Source organism: Cibotium barometz, chromosome 13 (genome assembly GCF_041138505.1).
Source record: "Cibotium barometz isolate CiBa-2024 chromosome 13, ASM4113850v1, whole genome shotgun sequence".
Lineage (NCBI taxonomy): Eukaryota > Viridiplantae > Streptophyta > Polypodiopsida > Cyatheales > Cibotiaceae > Cibotium > Cibotium barometz.
Window position 1 is genome coordinate 15903225 of NC_141058.1, and position 22759 is coordinate 15925983.

Here is a 22759-nt window from a genome sequence, read left to right on the forward strand (position 1 = left end):
ATGAGGAAAAAAGTGTTGGTCTCTATGATCCAAGTGCAAGTCTTTTCCTTGATCTGACTATGGGACTTACGGGTTTGGTCAAATCAGTTCAGTTAGTTAAGGCTCTTGACTACATTAGAGTAAAAATACCCTAGAGGAATTGCCCGTGCTTTCCGGGCGAGGGAAGTTTTTTTGGATTCGGTTTTGGAAGAACCGAGGGATTAGTCTCTTGTCCGGATATATGTGGGCGAGGCCCCGAGTGAGGGGTGCAAGAAGTGCTACTTTCGCTGCTAGAACCCTAGAATTCGTTGCGCTGAGGGGACAGGGATCTTTCAATAGGCTACCTGAACCTAGAGTAGACTAAACAGGGATAGAGTTTCTGCAGCAATGGAGCGGGAGGGAGCTTGAGAGGGAGAGAGAGGGAGCTTGAGAGGGAGGGAGCTTGAGAAGGAGGGAGAGCTTGAGAGGGATAGAGTTTCTGTAAGCAATGGAGAGCTTAGAAGAGGAAGAAAGAGGGAGAGGGAGCTTGAGAAGGAGGGAGAGCTTAAAAGAGGAAGAAAGAGGGAGAGGGAGCTTGAGAAGGAGGGAGAGCTTAAAAGAGGAAGAAAGAGGGAGAGCTTGAGAGGTATGGAGTTTTTGCAGCAATGGAGAGCTTAGAAGAGGAAGAAAGAGGTTCAAAATGAGCTTTCCAAACCTAGAGTATGTTGGGGGGAAGTTTGAGAGGGAAAACACACTTTTGGGAGAAAATTAGAAATTTTTAATTTTTAGGGTTTTTTAATCCATGAGATTCTAGGTGGGGGGGGGGGACCTCTAAGTTTGGGCCTAGGAGGTAGGGGGTCAAGAGTAGTAATTAGGCCCCATTAGCAAACCAAAGCCTAGGCCCCCTAGGGTCAAAGAAGTCAAAAATGTGCACCCAACCCTCTTCCTATTGGTCCATTCCTAATCAAAAGTTAATCCAAGAGGCCCTCTTTGGGTCCAAAAAATTCCTAATGATTCCCCAAAACAAGGGTCTGGCATACCCTCCTGGTCAGACACACCCATGGGGTTAATAAAAGCACCACATCTCCCATAAGTCTCTTCTAGTAGCCTAAAACATGTAACTCTGCTCCACGGCTCAATTTGACGAATGGCCCATAAGCGCTAATTCAATTGTCTTTCTCTTGCCCACTGATTGACTAGAGTCCTCTGTAGGCATGCTACGTGTTGCCTTGCTCTAGTTCACTATCACTATCACATATTCTGGTTTATGACTATCATTTCTAGTATAGCACTTAGGATGGCTAATATATTTTGCTTTCGTTGGACACTTCTCTGTTCATGGTGAACATGCTACATTTATAGACTATTAAAACCTGCATCCTCCATGGTCGTGTGTCAAGTATGCCAGCTTCTTACTAGAGGAGACACCAACCTTCTTAGAGTAAAAGTGTTCCATGATTTCTTCCATCCCTGGGCCTATTCTAGTATACCCATCAGTGCGATGGGCATTGCAATGTGCACTTTGAAGGACCGCCATTGGGAGGTGGACGATGGCCACAAATAGTGTCAAGTGCTTTCTATACCCATAGCCGCTCTCATACTAGAGTATTTTCTCTCTGCCAAATTTCAAACGAAGGTATAATAATTCAACAATTACTAGCACTTGAACCAGTAGCAAACACAACAATTACTAGCACTTGAACCAGTAGCAAACACAACAACTAATCCGAAATTCAAAGAAGAAATAGAAGAACAGCTTCCAACACAACCACCTCTCTAATGCCTGAAATAGAAGAGGACGATACGGAGGTTACACCAATTGACAAAGATGTAGATGGAGAGGTTTTCTAGAAATAGATGTATTCGGAGCCATGGATCTAGTTGAGGATGAGAGATTCGATGATGAGGTATAACATCTTATTTCAATTTTATTTACAAAGAAATACTCTGTTTTTGTTTGTCAATGTTTTCTTTTTTTTGCACACTTAATTTTTTAAGAAGTCCGAAAAAAGTAAAAAAAGTTTTCAATGCACTTTTTGACACTTATACCGACCTTTATTTCAACGTGCTTTTCGACGTTCATCTTTGCCAGTTATTTCGACAGCGCGGTCACGAACTAGGCATAAAAAATGGATCATCTTTTAGTAGTGCATCTGATTAGTAAAAAAGACACCAATGCAATAAGGGATGACCTAAAGGATATCAGATGCATGGCTAAGGGTATTCAATGACAAGATGGTTTTACCAAAGGCGCCACGGAGATTAATAAGGCAAGAGGAAAATAATATCAAGAATCAAATTTCATCTTTTCGTACACCAACAGGTATAATGCACTCATTAAAGGGTGCATTTATAATAACAAAGAAGAAGAGTGAGCATCCATTGTATGGTCTCAAATCACGTGATTGGCACAAGACGATGTAGCTACATACATAACTATATCTATTTTTGGGCACTCCTCGGTTTATGTTGTGTGGACTCTGTATTGATCTTTTATTGTTTTTAAAAATTGATTTCACTAGTTCATACTTCGAAAATCAATTGGTGGGTGCAGAGAAGAGAAAGCTCATAATGCTATCTATAAATTAAGTGGACTGGCGAAGTGAGTTCCAATCAAAACTATAGATTTGTACTTTTGGTATAACATATAGCTTTGAAATTATTTATTCTTCTTTAATTTATCATTTCTTCCTTTGTGAAATAGGTGGATAGTGTCAAAGGATATTCATTAAGATTCCATTGAGAAGTCTTGAGTTGAGTCAATTGAGACGGTATGTATGATTGAAGAAAGCTTTCCAAGAAGCATACTCACAACTCAATTACATCTTCTAGTACAATTAATAGATGAGGTAGCTATATGTGGTGATGTCTATAGTCGATGGATGTCTATAGTCAGCGGATGTTCTTTCTTGAACATTTTATGAAAACCTTGAAGGGATTTATGAGGCAAGGGGCAAGGCCAGAAGGAAGCATGGAAGAAAGATGGTTGGTATAAGAATATACATCGCAGAATAAACAAATTGATCCATCTATGCCTAGATTCATATGAATGGTGTCACATGTGAAAAGGATGCATTCAAAAGATGGATGAGTCCATGCGCAAAAAGGTCATTACATTTTCTCTTCTTAACACTTTTGTGGTGGAAAAGTGGATTGAGAAATATGAAGATGCAACAAAGATAATGATAGAGGAGAGAAGAGCATTTAAGAGATCAACACAAGGACACATGGAATATGAAGAGATCAACACAAAGACACATGGAAAAGTGGATTGAGAAATATGAAGATGCAACAAAGATAATGATAGAGGAGAGAAGAGCATTTAAGAGATCAACACAAAGACACATGGAATACCCACCCAACCTATAAGCTCTTCCAAAAGATTGCAATATTGAATGGCTTAGAGATGCCCTAGAGCAAGACGAAAGGACGGGAGAGGAGATTACAAGAGAAGAATGGGAGTATGCAAGGGGATGCGACTACGATGTAAGTAAAGATGTTTTAACTAACATATATTGTATTTCGCTAAGATATATAATGTTGAATACTAAATTTCTTACATATAAGCTATATTTAAGATTTTTGATTAGGTTGTAGTAGTATAAAGTGCATAATGCAATGTGGTAAGAAAGTGGACATTTTTGCACTCAACATGTGGACTCCAAGAGAATCACTTATGATTGTAATGTAATGGTAAGTTTTGATCAAGATTATCGAGCTAGTAGAGGAGATAATAACATTATGCGGAGAAACTTGAATATTGTGGAACAAATCAAGACATCTTGGAGATTGGATTTAGAGATTTCAAAGTGTTCATCTTTGATGTTAAGTGGTTCAAAGTGGTATATAAAGGTACTCAAGCAACTGTCCAGAGGAATCTAAGTAGATTTTTTGCAATTGGCTCAACTAAATTATGGCAAGATTCAAGAGACACATATGTTCTACTATAGCATTATGAACACGTTTGCACTTGATTTTCAATTTTGATGAATCTATAGATAAAAGGAAGGCATTGCATATATTTTCTTGTAAATATTTTTTGGTTCTTCTTTTTAGGTTGTGTTTCATCTGGACCAAAGAGATCCTAATTGGAGGTATGTAATACAAGTCGCTACTCGATCTAAATGTATATTTCAAGATTAAGATGTTGAAGAAGAAATGCATGGGGGACAATGAAGATGCAACTAACAATCAATATGACCACCATAAGGACCAAGAAATGGAACAAACCCATTTAGAATTTGAGCAATGTAATACAAATGAAGATCTACTACCTTTGGTTTCATCAAATGAAATCAATGAGCCTATATGTCATAACCATGATGAGAATACCTTTACACGTTCTTCAAGTAGTGGAATAGAACTTTGTATTGATATAGGAGCCATCGAAATGATGGATTTAGAGATAGACCAATTGGCACGCATGGATTTATTGCAAGATGGATTTGATGATGGTACTAATTAAATATGTATCATCATAACATATGTACACATTGATCGATTTGTAACGATTTGGTGATTTTGTTATTTTATTTCAAAAAGATTTGGATGTTTGTCAAGCTTTTTGGACTTTAATTTATTTCAAGTTTTTATTTCCACTCAAGTTAAACATTCTGTTTTTTTTACAGCATCGCTGAAGAGCGATGTTTATATCAGCGATTATAGTGGCATTTATACAATGCCGCTAGGCGGCACTTATACTAATGTTTATCCAGTGCCGCTCATCAGCGCGGCATTTATAGTGGCGAAATGTAAAACACCGCTAATGCTAACTTCTCTTGTAGTGGTTGAAGCTTCATCTATTCATTGGGGTTACATGAGAGAATGCGTGAGAGATACATTCACGATGGTGGTGGTTATGGAGTGTGGGATGCGAAAAAGGTAGAAATCAAAAGACACCTCTCTAAGAGCGTGTTCAAACATGCTACGATTGAAGTGTGTGTATGAAAAGGTTCCTAGATTGAGGTCGAAATATGAATAATGATCGACTAAATTACCAATTAATAAGGAGAATCACGAAAGAGAGGGCGAGAACCACTGAAGAGAGGGGATATTAACTAGGGGGGGGGATTATAGGAGAGCGAGGAAAGCTAATTTTATAAATCAAGGATTGGAGAGATTAGAACCAACTAGCATAGCATGAGAGAGTCGAGTAATTTAGAGTAAACATTATTCCAAAAGTAGACATAGATACATTATTACAACCTGGATGGTGGGGTATCAACATAAGATGGCGTAGTCAAAAGCATAGGTGATGAGTCTACTAGATGACTTCAGATATGATGCAGATGATTGGTGAGTGCAAGCGAAATATCATTGTACATGCATAAGTGCCAAAGCACTGGATTATTGCAAGCGCATAATAAATACTGTAGCTAGAGCAGAGCACATTGCCAAGTGATGATCGTCATAAGGACCCACCACTTGTTGGAAACTCATTGATGCAGAAACACAAGGCCGTCATCGGCCATCCAGTGGCATGCTTCGCTCTCGCCGGGCTTGGTGCCAAGGTCGGAGAATGAGACATGGTTGGGGTTCCACTGGCTTGTATCATAGTGGCACACTGCAGCTCTATCGTGGATGCTTCCATCGCTTGCTTGGAGTGTGGCAACAAAGAGTTTGGTTTGTGGAAGGTAGTGGCAATAGAACACTCGGAATGGGAAGAACATGTCATGGCATGTGACATACCTGTCACTGGGATCGCCCTTGAGTGTTTTCACATCGAGAACGGTTTGAGTTTTCCCGAGCGTGACGTGATGGCCATTGGAGACATCGAGGACACCCATGGGTTTTTGGGAGCCCATGGTAGAGGCAACGAAATCCGCCATAGCTTCGATGGAGGTGGGGCAGGACAAGATCTCCCCTGGCAGGCCGCCTTGCTGGCTGAAGCAGTCGGAGACGGTCTCTTGCATGCTGGGCAGGGCCTCCTTGGAGATGCCCAGCATGCGGGCCAGCTGTGGCAAGCCTTCCTCGGTGAAAGGGAAGAGCTGGACCAGCCCTCGAGGCAAGAATGCACGGGGTTGGTCGTATCGGCCATCATCACCCTTCTCAGGACTGTTGATGTTTAGCTCGATTCGAGCACCCTTCGCTAAGGTCTGCATATATACATACATACATATATATATATATATATATATATATATATATATATATTAAATAAAAGGAAAAATAAAGATACTGCATATTAGTACTTACAACAACAAGAGAGAAATGAAACCAACATTAAACAGCGACCTTTTTTATTAGCTTTTCTATGATGACTTAACTTTGACTCACCTGCTTCTCCCGGAAGAAGCCACCGTGCCCGAGCTCCTCGCTTTTCACGTTAAATTTACCGTAGTTGGTTTTGTAGATGCACGCAAGAGTCCGAACGTAGGCATTGCGGCCACAGACGATGCTGGTACGTTTGCAGAAGGATGGAGCGTTGGAGGGCAAGTAGCTGACCACGGAATCTCTGATCTTGGAGATGAGGAAGTCGGCCTCGTTTGCTTTGAGGGGTGTGACCATGGCACTCAGCATGCGTGGCATGGGCACATTGTGGAGCTTCTCCTCCCAGTACCCCACCACCCCTTCCTGATCATTATCAGAAGATGATGAAGATCGTATCTGCCTTGATGAATATGCAGATGCTGTCATCGTGCCATTACTAATCAGAATAACAGCCAAAACCATCAGTACCAACTGCGCCGCCCTCTCCATCGCTGCAGAGAGAGTGTAATACTGTCCAGCTCGTTCAATGTCGTTCCAGCGACCTACTTATATAGGCGAAGAAGGCCTTAGGCCAATTAGCTGATTGCTAATGATCAATAATACATCGATCCTTTTGCCCCGGCTTTACATTGCGTCAATTAATTATTATCCACGGTATCCTCGCCGGTCGGCTGCCCCTGTTATAACCTTAGCATAGCAGTAAGTTAATGGCGTAATCGTATCGTCGCCACCTCTCTTAACCTTAGCATAGCAGTGCGTTAATGGCCCCTTTGTCCTTTGCTAACCAATAATGCATCTATCTCGTCGTTCTAGTGGTACGTATATAGACAGATTACAGCATTGGTCGTTCTCGTGGCCAAAGCTATAGATTCATCATCGTTGGCAAACCCTGCGTGTGTCTACTGACACACTCAGTTATTATGCACCGTATCCTGGCCACCTGTTATACAAACATTTTACGTCTCTCTTAACCTTAGCATAATGGTCCCTTTGCCCTAGACAAAACGAACAAGGGTAGGTGAATTATACCTTTCACATGAATGGCCCCCTTTTCACTCCGTGTACCCCCTCACACGCGCAATTATTACATGCGTTTATCCTTCGCCCCACTTGCAACTTTGGAAGTTATTTTATTTTATTTTTTGAAGTCTAGTGGGAAATTTGAGTTTTTTTATATAGGCATTTTTCCAAAAAGGTAAGTGGGAATAAAAAAAAGTCAACACTTCTTTACACACTTCATAAATGACTCCCAAAATGGACAAATTGATAACTCATTGGCATCTTTTCATTCAATGCTCATTATTCTTAATGAGTTATGGAAAAAAGTGCTTAAGAATTTATCAAAAACTAATCCTTCCACCAATCTTTCTCCCTTTTGGATTAATCATGGATCTAATTAATCACTAATCACCAACTAATTCACATCATTGGATAGATCATCAAATTGTTAAGCTATGTGTATCAACTAATGTGTAAATTAAACCATAACTCTTAATTCTAGTCTCTTCTCTTTATGCAAAATTAAGCAAAAGAGAGAGGAATTCCTCCAATTGATGTAATTAGGTGTTTTGATACATCCAAATGATCTCAAAACACTCAAAAACACTAATTTTGACCTCTTAAATTATCAATCTTGATTCCAAAAAACACAATTTCTAGTTTTTTGCCTCTTGAACTAGATTAATCACCTTTTAACGATAAAAACTAGTCAATTAGGAAAGATTAGTCAATTTCAAGAGTTTTTGGAAAAAAATTTAAAGGATTAAGCTACTCCCAAAACTTTCTAACACTCTAATGCATACAAATAAAAAAAAGAGAGCTATTTCTCACAAAAAAAGAGAGCTATTTCTCACAAAATCACACAATTCTCCATCAAAACCACATTTTTTCATGGAAAGCCACTAATAAAGATAATAGGCAATGGGTAATACATAAATTAGAGAAAAAAGCCAAGGGATGATTCCCCGCCGATAGTGGTTCCAAAAATGTTATGGCTCACCCAAACCCCTCTTCAAACACATCCAATAAGAAGATTACCTAGTGAACTGCAACTATCGTGAGAATCTTTCCAATGGCTGAGCTCATAACCCTTGAGATCTCCAAGCTCTACAACTCCTTGAGAAGCAATTTCATTGCACTTCTCGCGAGTATTATCACACCTCCATGTTGCACTGCGTGTACTCGTCCGTCCGCTCACCTCACTTCACTCACACACACTCACTAGCATGGATTAGAGAGAGATTAGTAAGAGGATTAGAAAGATCAAGACTCTATTGCATAATGGGAGAGTTTTTTGTATTATGAGAGATATTCACTCATATAAATGGCCATAAGTGCTCATAAGAGGCTTAATGCCATTACAATGACTACTCTCATAATATATCCATGAAGTAAATCACTTGGGACTTCATCCTAACTTGGTACCGCATACTCTTGAAGCGGTAATTGCCATAAGTATTCCATCGGACCATTACGGCGGGCAGCCTTCCAAGTTGTAGATTTGGGTACCATTGCTTCATATCTTGAATGTATGAACTTTTGGTGTATCTACCTTGACTCCTTGATATAAGATAATGGTATTAGCTCTTGTTAATCTTAGGAATGGGTTAACATATGTGAAAACACAATGTATGCTACCACAAAAGTGGTTAATACTTTCATTCGTTGGTGGGATGACATGAAGTATCATTTACCTTGAATGGCTTCAGTTATCTCAAGCATTTGAAGGGGTCGAGTCTGAGTATATTAATGTTGTATATATAATCATAAGTGAATAAAAATCACTTTTGATTTCCTATAAAGTTTAACACATATGTATAGTTCCTTTATTACTGTAAAGTAGCTTTATGTTATAATATATAAATAGGATTATAGAGGGTAGATCGAGCTTTGGTCTAGATAGGATTCTAGAGGGTAGCTTGAGCTTTAGTCATCATGACTCATCATTTTTTTGGCCTAAGAGCTATTAGCATCCAAGCCACATAACATAATGTTTATGTGACCAGGTGCCTAAGTGCTAAGAGTGAGGTTTAAATACCATTTTGATGTTCATAGGTGAGAAGTTTAAATACCATTTTTTAAAGCCCATCTTGGTGTATTGCTTAAGTTGTTTTTTATGGTGATATGTGAGAAGTTCAAATATCATTTTTTTTGGCCCATCTTGGTGTAGGGATTCTATCTTTTTACGCGAAGAAATTGAACAGTTGTAAGCAACTACCCCCTTCCCTCCAATTGATTAGTGTTTAAGATAACTCTTGTTAATCAATTGTTGATGATCAAGTTTCGTGTGTCCCGATTATAAGAATCAAAAGCCTAGTATGGAGTCGTTCAATGGCTTCAATTATCTCAAGCATTTGAAGGTGTCAAGTCTGAGTATATTAATGTTGCATATATCATCATAAGTGAGAAGAACAATCACTTTTGATTTCCTATAAAGTTGACCACATGTGTATACTTCCTTTATTCATTATTGTAAAGTAGCTTTATGTTACAATATATAGATAGGATTCTAGAGGGTAGCTCGCGCTTTGGTCACGATAGGATTCTAAAGGGTAGCTTGAGCTTTAATCTTGAATCATCAGTTTTTTGGCCTGAGAGCTATTAGCATCCAAGCCACATAACATAATGTTTATGTGAGCAGGAGGTGCCTAAGTACTAAGAGTGAGGTGTTTTTGATGGTCATAGGTGAGAAGTTGAAATACCATTTTTAAAAGCCCATCTTGGTGTATTGCTAAGTTTTTTTTTATGATCATATGTGAGAATTTCAAATATCATTTTTTGGCCCATATTGGTGTAGGGATTCTATCTTTTTAAGCAAAGAAATTTAGCAATTGTAAGCAACTACCCCTTTCCCCACAACTCATCAGTGTTTAAGATACTCTTGTTAATCAAGTGTTGATGATCAAGTTGCATGTGTCCATTATAATAATGAGAAGCCTAGTATGGAGATGTAACATATGATTGAAGTTGTTTAAATGAGGGCTATGCATGTTGTGCTTAGTATATATTTCCCTCTTTAATTTGTATAAGGAAGGATGGAATCAAGTATCATACAAAGCACAATCATGGAGATTTGATGAACATTATAGTACCAAGGATGGCTTTGTACTTTGTATACGTGGCTGAATATTATAGACATTGCGTAAAGGCAGCTTGAAGGTATATTTAAGTACTAAGCGAGCCTTATTAAGATAGCATATTGCTAAGCCCAATGTAGTTGATGAGTCCATGGCCAGATAGTAGGTGCATGTACAACAATGTTGTGACCAACGAAATTAAAGAGAATGCATATTATCTTACCAAAAAAACTTGCAAGTACATTAGGGCCAAAAACGTCTCAAAATGGGCTGTGTAAGGAATTTCGCTAACTTGCTAATTAGTAGAATGTTGACGGTCAAAACGGCTCCAAATTTAGCCGTTTTGGGTATTTAAAGCGTATCTATCTGATTGAATACGTATCTAAGTGCATATTTTAAAATCTAAAAAAATATATCGTTTTCATGCTACTCTTTAATGGCTCGTCTCGAAATTTGTCCTCTTTTAGTGACTACGCGGCAAAATGACCATTCTCTCCAAACGCGCTCTTATCCATTCTCCAAAAAAATTTCACTCCTCTGCTTCTCTAAAAATTTCTCAAGCTATATCTCATTCTCATTCTTTTGTGTCTCTCATGATCTAATAGCTCTGCTTATATTTTTTGCTCGGTTAGTAATGAGTGATACATCTAATCGTAAGTTTCATTTGAATATCAAGCTCAACCAAGAGTATGCAACTACACGGAGTGTCTACCAAAGATCCCTTTCATGTGCAAATGAAGCTCAACATCTTCGCAAGGAAGGAAAGAAGCATATTGACCTATGGACAGATGGAAGTCTATATCCACCGGATCCCAAAACAGGAAGGTATCCTTCTTTTCACACACCACATGATTTGATTAGATTTGTTGGTGATGGGGAGGATGGCTTACTTGGTTATAGTTCAAGACTCTCAATCACATATTAATTATGCAGAATATACTACATATCTTCAAAATACTTCATCTTTGAATGCAACAAAAATTATAGAACTTGAAAACAAAATAGTGTCTTTGAAACAAGAAAATGATCAATTGAAAACCTTAAAAGAAACTCCAATAGGATTAAGAGCACGAGTAAAACGAATGCGGGATGTAGTTAACTTAACAGAGAGATCTGGACAAAGAAAAAAAAGGTTAAAACTTGTAAGAGATCATGTTACTAACCTTCTAGGATTTGACATGTCTAATGCTCAGGAAAGGGTAAGATTTTTGAATGAGCTTATGAATAGGTCGGATATCTTGAAACTTTTAGAACTTCCTGAAAATCAAACTAAAAAAAAACTGGTCTTTCAACATCTATTAAAAGATATGGACTTATTAGTCCAGCCTTCCCAAATGCAAGAAGTTTGTGACACAGTGAGAGTGAGTAGAAAGGGATACAGAGCCATCTCTAAAACCTGGTTCAGGGTCCTTAAGTATTACAAAATCAAAGCTTTTGGGTTGCCTAGACCTCACAATGTTGGAAAATATAGAACTCTGTTAAATGAGGAAATTTCTAAACATTTCGGAGAGTATTTCCATATTGAGGGAACAATGCCATATGAGAGACAAAAAAAAAATCATCTTTTGAATACAACGTTTATAATAATATTTGGATGAACATTAGAAAAGTCCAATCTTTTATGGTGAGATATTACAACATAAGAGAAATAGATTGTGAAGGAAAACTTGTATTTGTTTTAAAATTAGATGAAGCTCAAATCCAAAAATGTCAAAAAATGGAAAGAATATCTATATCCCTAATGAATAAAGCATTGGACTATAGTCAAGGTAAGCTTGATTCTCCATACCACAAAACTCAATCAGAAATGGAGCTATGGTGGATTGGATCAGCTCAGGTACCAGCAGAGTCATGAAACATTAAAGTGGCTCTTCTCAAAAACAGACATTCCTTCAGTTATTCAGAGCCAAAATACAGGTGAACACCTTTAGTTGACGACATAGGTGATTTCATTGTGGAATGGCATTTGAGTGCCGACCTCAAGGCGTTGAAGTGTATGTTTGGTGTATGTGGAGGAGCAAATACCAAATATCCATGTCTTTATTGCATGGCAAGCACAGGGACAAGAGAATGGCTTGCAGAAAATGAGATTGGAAAACCACCATCCAGAAATAATGTGAATGTTGTCGATTATCCAACTTCTATTAAAATATGGGATCCAATTCTACCAATACATTTGAAAAATGTGCATATATGTACATTGCATGCAGAGATAAGAATCTTAGATAAATTGCTCAGACTTCATCTGGACTATGCATATTCTATTAAGCCGACTAAACTTGCAGATGAGTGCATAGAAAAGTGCGAAGCCTTGCTCTCTGAAATGGGTTTTCATGGTGGGGAAGTGCATCTTAAAAAAGATCCTGTTCTTTCTGGAGGTACAGGTGATGTTCTGCAAGATGTTTCAATGGGAGGAGCAAAAGCGAGAAGATGTTTGAGCAACCATGACACCAAACAAGTCAACGCAATGTGGAACTGTTGGAAACAGCTATGTGTCATCACCACAAATGTCAAAAGTAGACCAGATGTAGCCAACAAACGTATGGAAGTTTGGAAAAAACTCGACAATTTTTTCAAAGTCCTTAGACGACAAGTTGGTTTAAATACTTATGCAGATGATTTCAAAAACGCAATAAAGCTTTTGATCAAAGCTATCATAGATGCCTGGGGAGAAAAAGACATAACTTATTACTTGGTGAGTGTTCAGACTTATCAAAACAGTTATAAATTGGTGTGTCCAGACTTATTACTTGTAATTTCTTAAATGTACTAACAAAAATTATCTTTGTAGCATATTCTTTACTTGCATGGACCATATTTTGCTACAGAAGGACCACTTGCAACATGGAATACACAAGGAATGGAAAAGTCTCATTATCAAGCGAGAACTTCCTTTTTTAGATGTACCCGAAGAGGAGGAGGTGGACAAAGAAGAAGCAATGCACTAAACGAATTATTCAATTGGTTCTACAGGAGGCAATTACAAAGGATGAGATCAAAGACCCAGCAATCTGAAACTACACCAACACCTCAAGAAAGAGACTAATGATTACTAACACATTTGTACCTCTAACAAAATATTTGCGGAAATAAAATCGGTCCTTGCAAAATATTGTGTACATTAGTATTTGATTCTCTTGGGACTACTTGGCATGTCACCTCTGTATCTCAAAAATTTTCTCCTTCTATAACCTCCAAGAAGATTGATATCTGACACCTCAGCTGCAGCTGCATAGCTAGAGTAGCAAAGAAAGTATCCTGCTCTTGAGGCATTGAAACCTGCAGCATATCCAAAGATTCTAAGAGCAGCAGCTCTCTCCAGAAGCAAAACCTTGTTAGCATTTATTTGAAGGGGAGTATATCCCATGAACCTTGACAACACCTTCAAGGAAAATATTGGCAACTCAGCATCTTCAGAGAAGTTCATGTGGAATGCACAGAACACAGCCTTATCCAATGTAGGCAAGTAGTGCATGAGAGCAGATGAAGGCCTTCTTGACCTAGTGTCTGTAGATTTCACTCTGCTGCCTCTAGCTCTTCCCAGAAAATCATCCTTATCAAGCAATTCAATCTGCAAGACAAAAACCTCAATTAAAAAAAATTACAATCACAATAACATTTAACAAAAGATTAAATGGAAGCTACCTTCTGCAACTCATCCTCAATTACTACTTTGTCTTTCATCAAGTTGCATGAGCCAACCCTTTCCACTTTATCAGAATCTGCCTGAAGCTTGAAATCTCTGCCAAAAGACTCAATACCTAACTCAATAAGCCTGTTCTCAAAATCCTCATCACTCAAGGAAGGTTTCCCCTCTTCCATTTTTTTAAGGCACAAGGCAAGTGCATCATTAGCAGGGATAAATGAGTTGTCAGATGTTTGCAAATCAAGTGCCAAAAACTCTTCCTTTGGCTCTACTTCTGTATCAATAAAGTCTTTGGCCACTTCACAAGCTTCTGAAAATGCTGCAATACAGTAGTCTTCTCTGATATTGAAGAGACATTGAAGATAGGAAAGAGGAATAAAATCTTTCTCATTGATATAGAAGAAAGGAAGGTTTGGAAGAGTAACAGAGGATTCAGATATGCTTGCTTCCTCTGAGGGCTCTTCAGTAATAGTGAAAGCCCTAAATTCTGCAACATCAAGATTGGCACTTTCTCTCTCCTCAGCTTGAACATCAATTTCTTCCTCTTCTAAAATCTCACATTTCTCTAACTTTGAAACTGTGGTGACATTTAAGTTTTCTTCCTCTTTCTCTGCATCAATTTCTGGTTGTTGCTCTTTATCCTGTATTTCTGCTTTCAAAAACAGGAAGAAAAGAAAGGAGACATCCTTGGGGACAAGGTTGCAATGCTTTTTATGGATTGGACAAGAAATAAATGAAGGGCATGTGAAAGAGGTTCTATTTGAAAATCTACTGAACCTCTTTGTTACTTTGGCTTTCTCCACAGATAGCTGTGTAAAATCTGTAAGGTGACAAAAATCATGGTCTCCGATACGAAAACAATGAGCTTGAATTGACATTTCAAATTGCTTGTACTCATCTTCAAGAATGTCTTTTAGCTTCAACAAAATATCTGAAAGAGAAAACCTTGGATTAAAAATCTCCACTGCATCAACGTATATCTTCATATCATGACCATCTTGCAAAATAGCATTCAAGAGTTTCTCACTTGGGCTTTCTTCAACAAGTTCATGTCGACCCGCAACACCTTTACTCATTGAGATATTTGAGAAAAATGCCTGAAAAATTCTGATGAGCCAGAACGAAGCGAAAATGAAAGGTCCAAAAAAATTGGAATGCCTCTATCGCTTGGTGCGGGCTTTGACAATTCCAAGGTCTCGAAATAAATTTTGAGTTTTGCAAAATAGGGCTAGGAAGAGAATACGGTGCACAGCTTGATTTGACGCAAATAAGTGGTCCAAAACTGGGGAAAAAAATTGAAAGTGAGTTTTGAAAAATATATGTTGCGTGATTAAAACACATTAAATAATGACCGTTTATGCCACGTGGCAATAATGATTATATGACACGTGTATCCAACGGTACTTTGTACGACATATCCGAGGTATAAAAAGTTAATTTTGTGGAAAATATTCATATTTTTCTCCGACACTGTATCAAGCGAAAGCAGGCTACCTATTATTTCCCAAACCTACTTTTCCCATATCAAGCGATTTCACAATTCCCTGCCTGAATCAAGCGATTAAGCTCATCCGAGATCCTTGGATTTTCCTCATCGCTTCGTTCGGGACTTCTACTTTTCTTTATTTCTTGCCCGAATCAAGCGATTACACTCATCCTTGATTTTTGGATTCTCCTCATCGCTTCGTTCGGGACTACCTCATTTCTTGCCCGAATCAAGCGATTATCACTTTCCATTATCTTTGGATTCGCTCTATCGCTTCGTTCGGGCTACCTCATTTCTTTGTCCTATTATACAAATCACTTCATCTGGTCTCTTTTTTTAAGCTTCAATGGCAAGGACAAAATAGACTGCAAGGAAAGTCTACCCACCATTGGAGACTGAAAAAGCTAAAGACAAGCCAGGACCTTCCAAACAAGAAAAGCCTCTTCCAAAGCCTCGTGCGAGGGCGACAGCAAGAAAGAGATTGAATTATCAGGTGAAGTCCTTAAGAGAGATAAGAGCAGCACAGAAATCTACTAGTCTTCTCATCCCTCGACTGCCATTTACTCGGGTTGTCAGGGACATATCAGAAAGGTTAGTTGGCAAAATGAGAAACACAAATCTTCAGAAAGTTCGATGGGAGACCCAGGGCCTCATGTGTCTTCAAGAGGCTGCTGAAGATTTTTTAATCGACTTTATGAATGATGGCTACATTGCTGCTGCATTTGCTCATAGGATCACTCTTATGAGCAAAGATTTTGTGCTTGTGTCCAGACTTAGATATAAGTTTGACAAAGCTTTGGAGCCTATTCCAAGTCAAGATATGAGAGCTTTTGAAATTCTTAATATCCCTCCAGCAAGGCAACCCAAGCAATCTGTTGTTATTGAAGATATTTCTCATTCTTATGATACAAGAAAAGCTCAGGATATCAAAGAAGAAGTTGAAAAAGAGAGAGAGCAGGAGAAGATTTCAGAGGATGCCATTCTTTCTCAGCAAGCTGAAATTCTCCATTCATCCAATTCAGAGCTTTATCAGAATGTGACAGGTCAAATGATAGTAGATGTGTCCATGCATGGAGAGGATGAGATGTATTGTGACATTGTCCCTGAGGACACAAGCATGCTTGTGAATCACAATATTGAGATATCTGACACAGTCCTCTTCATCTGTCTGAGGTTTGTGTGGATTTGCTTTTGTTTTCTTGATGAATTTCTCAGACTCCATATTTTGTTGACATGTTTTGTTTGTGTCTCCAGATGTCTTATGAGGGATCTTCATGAATCAATGGCTGTGCAAGTGACAATTCTTGATCCCCTTGTTACACAGTGTCTTTTCAATAGGCAAGGGGATCTTGCAAGTTTTCTCAAAAACTTTGATATGCTTACCTGCAATTACATTGTGTACCCTTATGTTGAAGTGTAAGACTCATTCTCAATTACCTTTTGCCTATTATAGACATGACAATATTCATAACTAATTTCAGTATTCATATTATCACAGAGGCCATTGGAGTCTTATTATCTTGAATCTATTGGATAGAGATGTGATCTTTATGAACTCTTTGGCATCCATGGGAGAAGTAAAATGTAAGAATCAACTTTTCCATGGGTTGACCCTCAAATTTCTTGCATGATTTCAATTATTTGGTTGACCCTCAAAATTTAATGTTTGCAGTGCTGCCAAACTTATCTTGAGTTTTCTAGCTTCTACCTATGTAGACTACAAACTTGAGGATTCTAAGTACTTCAATCAAGAAGTTCCCTTGCAGAAAGACTCAACATCTTGTGGATGGATGGTTCTTGCTAATGCTTGGAGATTTCTTGAGTCAAGATTTAGAATGACAACACTTCCTGTAAGTTCATGAATGAAAACCATTGATTGATTTAGTGAATACATTTAGTGACCTGTTTTCTTACTTTCTTATTTTCTTTTGTCTTAGTTGCATGAGTATTCAGATTCTTGGGTAAGTTGGGTAAGGGAGAAGGCAGTGTCCATGGTTTTGAGTAGATCCATCAATCCATATGATCCTGATTCTCCATTTCCACCTAATAAAGGAGCCAAGGATACAACTTCAAAGAAAAGGAAAAGGGAGAAGAAGGAAAGCAAAGACAAGGATGACTCATTCAAGAAGGAAAAGACCTTTGCCAAAGAGAAGAAGAAGAGAAAGAAGAGCCCTACTAAGAGCAGATCTTCCAAGGGGAAAAAGAGCCATTCTAAAGAGAAGAGCCATTCTAAAGGAAAGATCCCTCAGGCTACAGAGAAGATCCCTACCCCTCCTGCTAAAGAGAAGAGCCCTAGCCCACTTGCTAAAGAGAAGACCCCTAGCCCTCCTGCCAAAGAGAAGAGCTCTTCACCAGCTCAAGGGAAGACACCTATCAAAGAGAAAATCCCTAGTCCTCCTACCAAAGAGAAGAGCTCTTCTCCAGCTCAAGAGAAGACACCTATCAAAGAGAAGACCCCTGTCAAAGAGAGGAGTGCTACTAAAGGTCTTCCTTTTCACTCACCAGTGAAATTTAAAATTCAGAAGCGCCGTTTGTCCAACAAAGGTAGTAAGAGGGCAAATGTTGGCTCTCCATTAAATTTATTGTTCATGTTCCCCAAGAAGACTGCCAAGTCTCCAAGGCCAACCTCCAAAGAACCTTCTCCAAAACCAGACCCCACTGCCAAATCTCCCTCGCCAACACGTGAAGGTCTCAGAGAGGAGCCCAACTTACCACCATTAGGGGAATTCACTCTAAAGTCTTCCTCTCCAACACCTCAAGTGCTGAAAACTCCAGAACTTGAACCTCAATCAGCAAGATTTGATCGAAGCAAACAGAAGAGAGAAAGATTCTCTAAAGATGCAGGGTCATCTCATGCCAAAAGGAAAGTTGATAGAGTGATTCCACATATTGGATTTTGTTTTGTTCATTTTGTCCATATGAACACACCCTTTTTGGGACAATATTCTGTACTTAAATTCAGTATCAATAATTTGATATTCAACTGTTAAACCTTGTTTTGTGTCGCGAACAATTTGTTAACCAATTTTGTGAAGAAGTCAAGACAAAATCTAGCAGAATATATTGATTACATTATTGGAGAAATCCTTTTCAACTATACAAACTTGCCCTTGTTGCAAGTGGCTCAAATACAACTTTTTTTGGGGGGAGACATGTGATGCATGAGGTTACACTCTCCATCCTTGTACGGACAACAATATCATCTACTTTGAATCTATATTCAGGTGATATTTCGTCCAGAAACTCAAGCGACTCTCTAACATGTTGTAGTCGCCAGTTTGATGTTACTATGAGTTTCCTGGGATCTATGAATGGATGGACTATGATGTTAAATTCAAACTCTGGACAATTCTCTTCAGAATCCAAAGGGACCCAACTACCAAGCTTGCTTTTCCATCTCCTATAGTCATAGCCCAAAACTAGGGATTGGCGACACAGTTGGTATGAGATGGACAAAGAATTTGGGCTTACTCTACAACTGATATTGTCCCCCATATGAAAAGTTTCCTTGGTACTCCATCCTTCTCCAAGTACAATGTCCAGATCAGTCAGAGATAGTCTTCTATTAAGCCACATCATTCTTGTCCTCTCCAATTCCATTGTTTTGAAACATGCCACAAAGACATGTATAGGCAAGAACCATTGAAGTTTAATCCTTCTTGAAATCCTTCCAGGAGACATTGCTTTAAGAATATCATCTTTGATTTTGGATTTGAAGTTTGTTATGGTATTTGGATGAGGAACTTCCCATTCTAGTGACATTATTGTGGGAATAGGTATGTCATATAATTCTCCATGAACACCTTCTCTTGATGGAACCCTATATTCTGCAAAATACACAAATAAATCCACTGATTTGTAAAATGAAGGTGGTTTGTCTGCGTACATGACATCTGCAATCCCCTTGTGAATTGCTTTGAATGTGCCACTTAAGCTCTCAACAGGCTGCCACTCCACAGCTGTTGACGGAAAGATAACTGAAATGAAACAAACAACAAATATATCAGAAAGAGAAATATTGTGTTGAATCAAATAGATAAAGTTTTGTTGAATTACAGTAAGAATGGAGAATTGGATGTTCATCCAAGTTCAACACCATGTCTTTGGCCATGTAGACATGTTGAACTTTTGCAAGCCAGCCATTGTCGGTCACTTTGAATGCAAGAACACGACCTTTCCAATGGGATTTCACTTCATTTCGCTTGGTTCTTTTCACCCTGTGGGCACCTTTGCAAGAGGGAAGCATTGTTACCCAATCATTCACACGAAAAGACATGGGTTTCCAAACACCATCTTCTCTCGTGTTATGAAAATCACAAGAAGTTATATTATGAGAAGGACGACGTGAGGACGCCATAGAAGCTCACAGATAAGAGAAAAATAGTAAATCTTTTGAATAGTGAATCTTTTGAATAGTGAATCTTTTGAAAGTGCAAAGAAAGGAGAATAAACCATATGCCAAAATGAAGGGAAGGTGGAAAGTAGACGTCTGAAAAAATTTGGTGTTTTGTCATTAATAGCGTTGTTTTCAAGGCCTGAAAAGAGGATTTCGTATCTTCATGCTTGATTTTTTGAAATAAAAAATGGAACAAGATGTCACTATTTTGGACCCAAACTTTAATGTTAGCCATCGTAAACGTCTAAATTTAGCCGTTTTAGCCGTTCGCCACTAAAATAGAACCGTTAAGAAGACATTTGGAGGAGACAAGAATGCCATACTTTTGTATACGTGTCAATTCACAATTGGATAATTTCTTAATCCTTAGATTAACAAACAGCCCTTTTCTAGCCGTTTTTGGCCCTAATGAGAAAGATGGTATATGTAAACATCATTACCAACAAGTCATAATGGAGATAACTCATGACTAGCAAGTTTTCAAAATTTGTATTTTTTATGACATATACATATATCCTTATTAAGATTCAATTTTAATAAGAATAGCTCTTAGTATATAATTCTACAGTTTCAACTGAATAAAAGGTATGTGAAGGCTTTTCTTTTCGAAACATTGTCTCCGATACATTTTTCTTTTACAATTCATTAAGTTTTCAACTTGATAGCATCTAGGATCTTGATTGCTAGAAGCTTTTCAAGAGATTTCAACTTAGGCCCTTATTTTGCTTTGTTAAATATAACACCAATAGAGGTTTTTTTAAAGTATTTATATAGACCAAAATTTTTTAGTACTTATTTATATTGATGAGACATTGACTTTTTCTCAACATGAATATACCCTTTCATTCTAGAGTTGTGATATGCAACACCATTTTAATAGGTTATATGCTATTGGTGCTACTTGTCATATTGATGGTATCATATATTGGTACTGGCCATATTGATGCCATATCGATAATGTTGAGCATATTGGTACTAGGCATATTCTCAATTCTTATGTGTACTTTTAGTGGCACCTGTTAACACATATAAATGCATTATTCAATAGAATGGGCAATCATTTTTTTGTGTGCAGGGCACGAAGTGGGCTTGAAGAAATTGTAGTACAAGATGCCAAAAGGAAAGAACACAAAACTAGGAGGTTGAAGAGCGGTTCTCTCTACCGTGCAATATAGTGCTCATAGAGTACTACCGATCAACAAATGTGTTGAGAAACACAATGTCAATCCGAGGACTCGACCCGATTAGTGCATGAAGGCTTATCCCTTGCGGGAGAGCTCACATACACGAACCACCACTTGACGATTCAACCATTCAACACCTCAATCAATCTCTCAATCCCTTAAACCCACTAAACTAATCAAGAGAACAAGCAATGCATGCCAATCTCTTAATCCCATTCAAACATTGATTAAATCTTAGCTTTCCCTAATGCCAGCTATCGGGAGGCTGGGAAAAGAAGAAATGCCTCTACAGCTACCTACCCAGCAGCCTTGGAAGACACAATAAATATAGGGGGCACCACCAGCACGATGCTGGAAACAAAAAACTCTCAAAACACCACACAAAGACCAGAGAAAAACTAGCTTCAATGGCTCACATATCTCATTATCAAGGCCTTTTATCTGTTAGCAAGGCTAAGCCACTCACATATCATCAACACAAACCCTATTGTCCATTTACAAGGGGTGACATAAATTTTATCAATTGACAAGCTTCAACCCACTCTTCCTCGCACTCTCCTTTTATCACACACTCATAGCAAACAACTCACACACACTGCCCAAAGCTTTCTCTTGGTTTCACACCAGAGGCCTCGAAACAAGACAACTACCACACCTCTTCCTCTGCACAGCTGTGCTATCTGCCAGCCACCACCGTCGTTGAAGCGGCCCTTTCACCCAGTCAGATTGGCGCCAACTTCCTCTTTACTCTGCTCTCTCCCTTAGCTTCATTACCCCCGACACCAGCCTCCTTCTCTTGGTTCTCAGCCTGTGCCTCAACTGAAGGCAACTCTCTTGCACTACCAGCAAAACTGCCAGCTCCCAAAACAAAAAACCAGCATTCCCTCTTCAAAAACGGCCATGACCAACACCCATTTCCTGCTTTCTCTGCAACAGCCCACAAACTCGTGTTCTCTTGCGTAGCCAACCTATAAGTGCCCGAGAAATTCCCTCTTCGCTAGCTCTACCTGCTCACGAGCTCTCTTCCTTCAGGACGGCTGCACCAACAAAGCCCTGGCTACCTTCTTTGTACACCTGCAGCAGCTACGCGCTATCTCCACAAGGCTCTCCTCTGTCTGCTCTGCACAGCCACCTGAGAGGTCTTGCACAACCAGGCAGCCAACCTCTACACGTTGACTCCTCTCACCGTTTGCGTGGACTGCCGAATCCCTAGCCCCACTGCCCACTCCAGTCGTGAGCTCTCCGACAACACCTGAGTAGCCTCCTCGACTGTCTTTCCTCTCTGCGCAATCACCAGCAACGCCTTCTCTACGCCAAGCGGTCAGCACCTTTCCTCACTTGGTCATCTATGAGGCGGCGACTATACTTGCCCGACGTCCTTCGCCATGATGGCTTCACCAGCCCGTCGCCAGCCCTTTGACGCCAGCCCACTGCGCCCTCTGCACTCACACCAGAGCCGCTCCTCGCGTTAGCTCTCCTCTCCCGAAGTCTCTCACACGCTCGTTTTTCTGTGTTGGTTCCCCCACGCCGTCTTCTACAGCCCGGTCTTCATTTCTACAAGGCGGCTAGCTTCACGTCTTGCGTCTTCTAGACCTCTACGTTGGCAGCCCAATAAAGCTCCATGTGGCTATTTACAAGCTGGCCACATGGTATATGTATTATTAATTTTTTAAAAGCTTCAAAAAAATGGCCACACACTACAATGGCTCTATCCTTCTCCTCTTATTTCAGGTTAACACGCCGCGCCGGACCTTCCAGAACCAGAGCTGCCCACAAGCTTTCGTCAGCTACATCATTACCAAA

The 22759-nt window shown here is 39.1% G+C and overlaps 1 protein-coding gene across 1 annotated transcript; it reads right to left on the reverse strand.

Annotated features, from left to right (window-relative positions):
* Window positions 1–5114: 5114 nt before the first annotated feature.
* LOC147632415 (BURP domain-containing protein 16-like) lies at window positions 5115–6824 on the reverse strand. Its single transcript, XM_086807225.1, has 2 exons — window positions 6235–6824; window positions 5115–6053 (listed from the first exon to the last, which is right to left on the reverse strand). Exons 1-2 carry the CDS (start codon window positions 6655–6657, stop codon window positions 5394–5396), a joined length of 1083 nt encoding a protein of 360 aa, XP_086663351.1. The 5' UTR covers window positions 6658–6824; the 3' UTR covers window positions 5115–5393.
* Window positions 6825–22759: the final 15935 nt, after the last annotated feature.

Excerpts from the sequence above, each read along its gene's own strand:
- LOC147632415 (XM_086807225.1), bottom strand. The coding sequence starts at position 6,657 with ATGGAGAGGGCGGCGCAGTTGGTACTGATGGTTTTGGCTGTTATTCTG. Across the intron at positions 6,054-6,234 it reads GCTTCTTCCGGGAGAAGCAG|ACCTTAGCGAAGGGTGCTCG; the intron begins GTGAGTCAAAGT and ends GTATATATGCAG.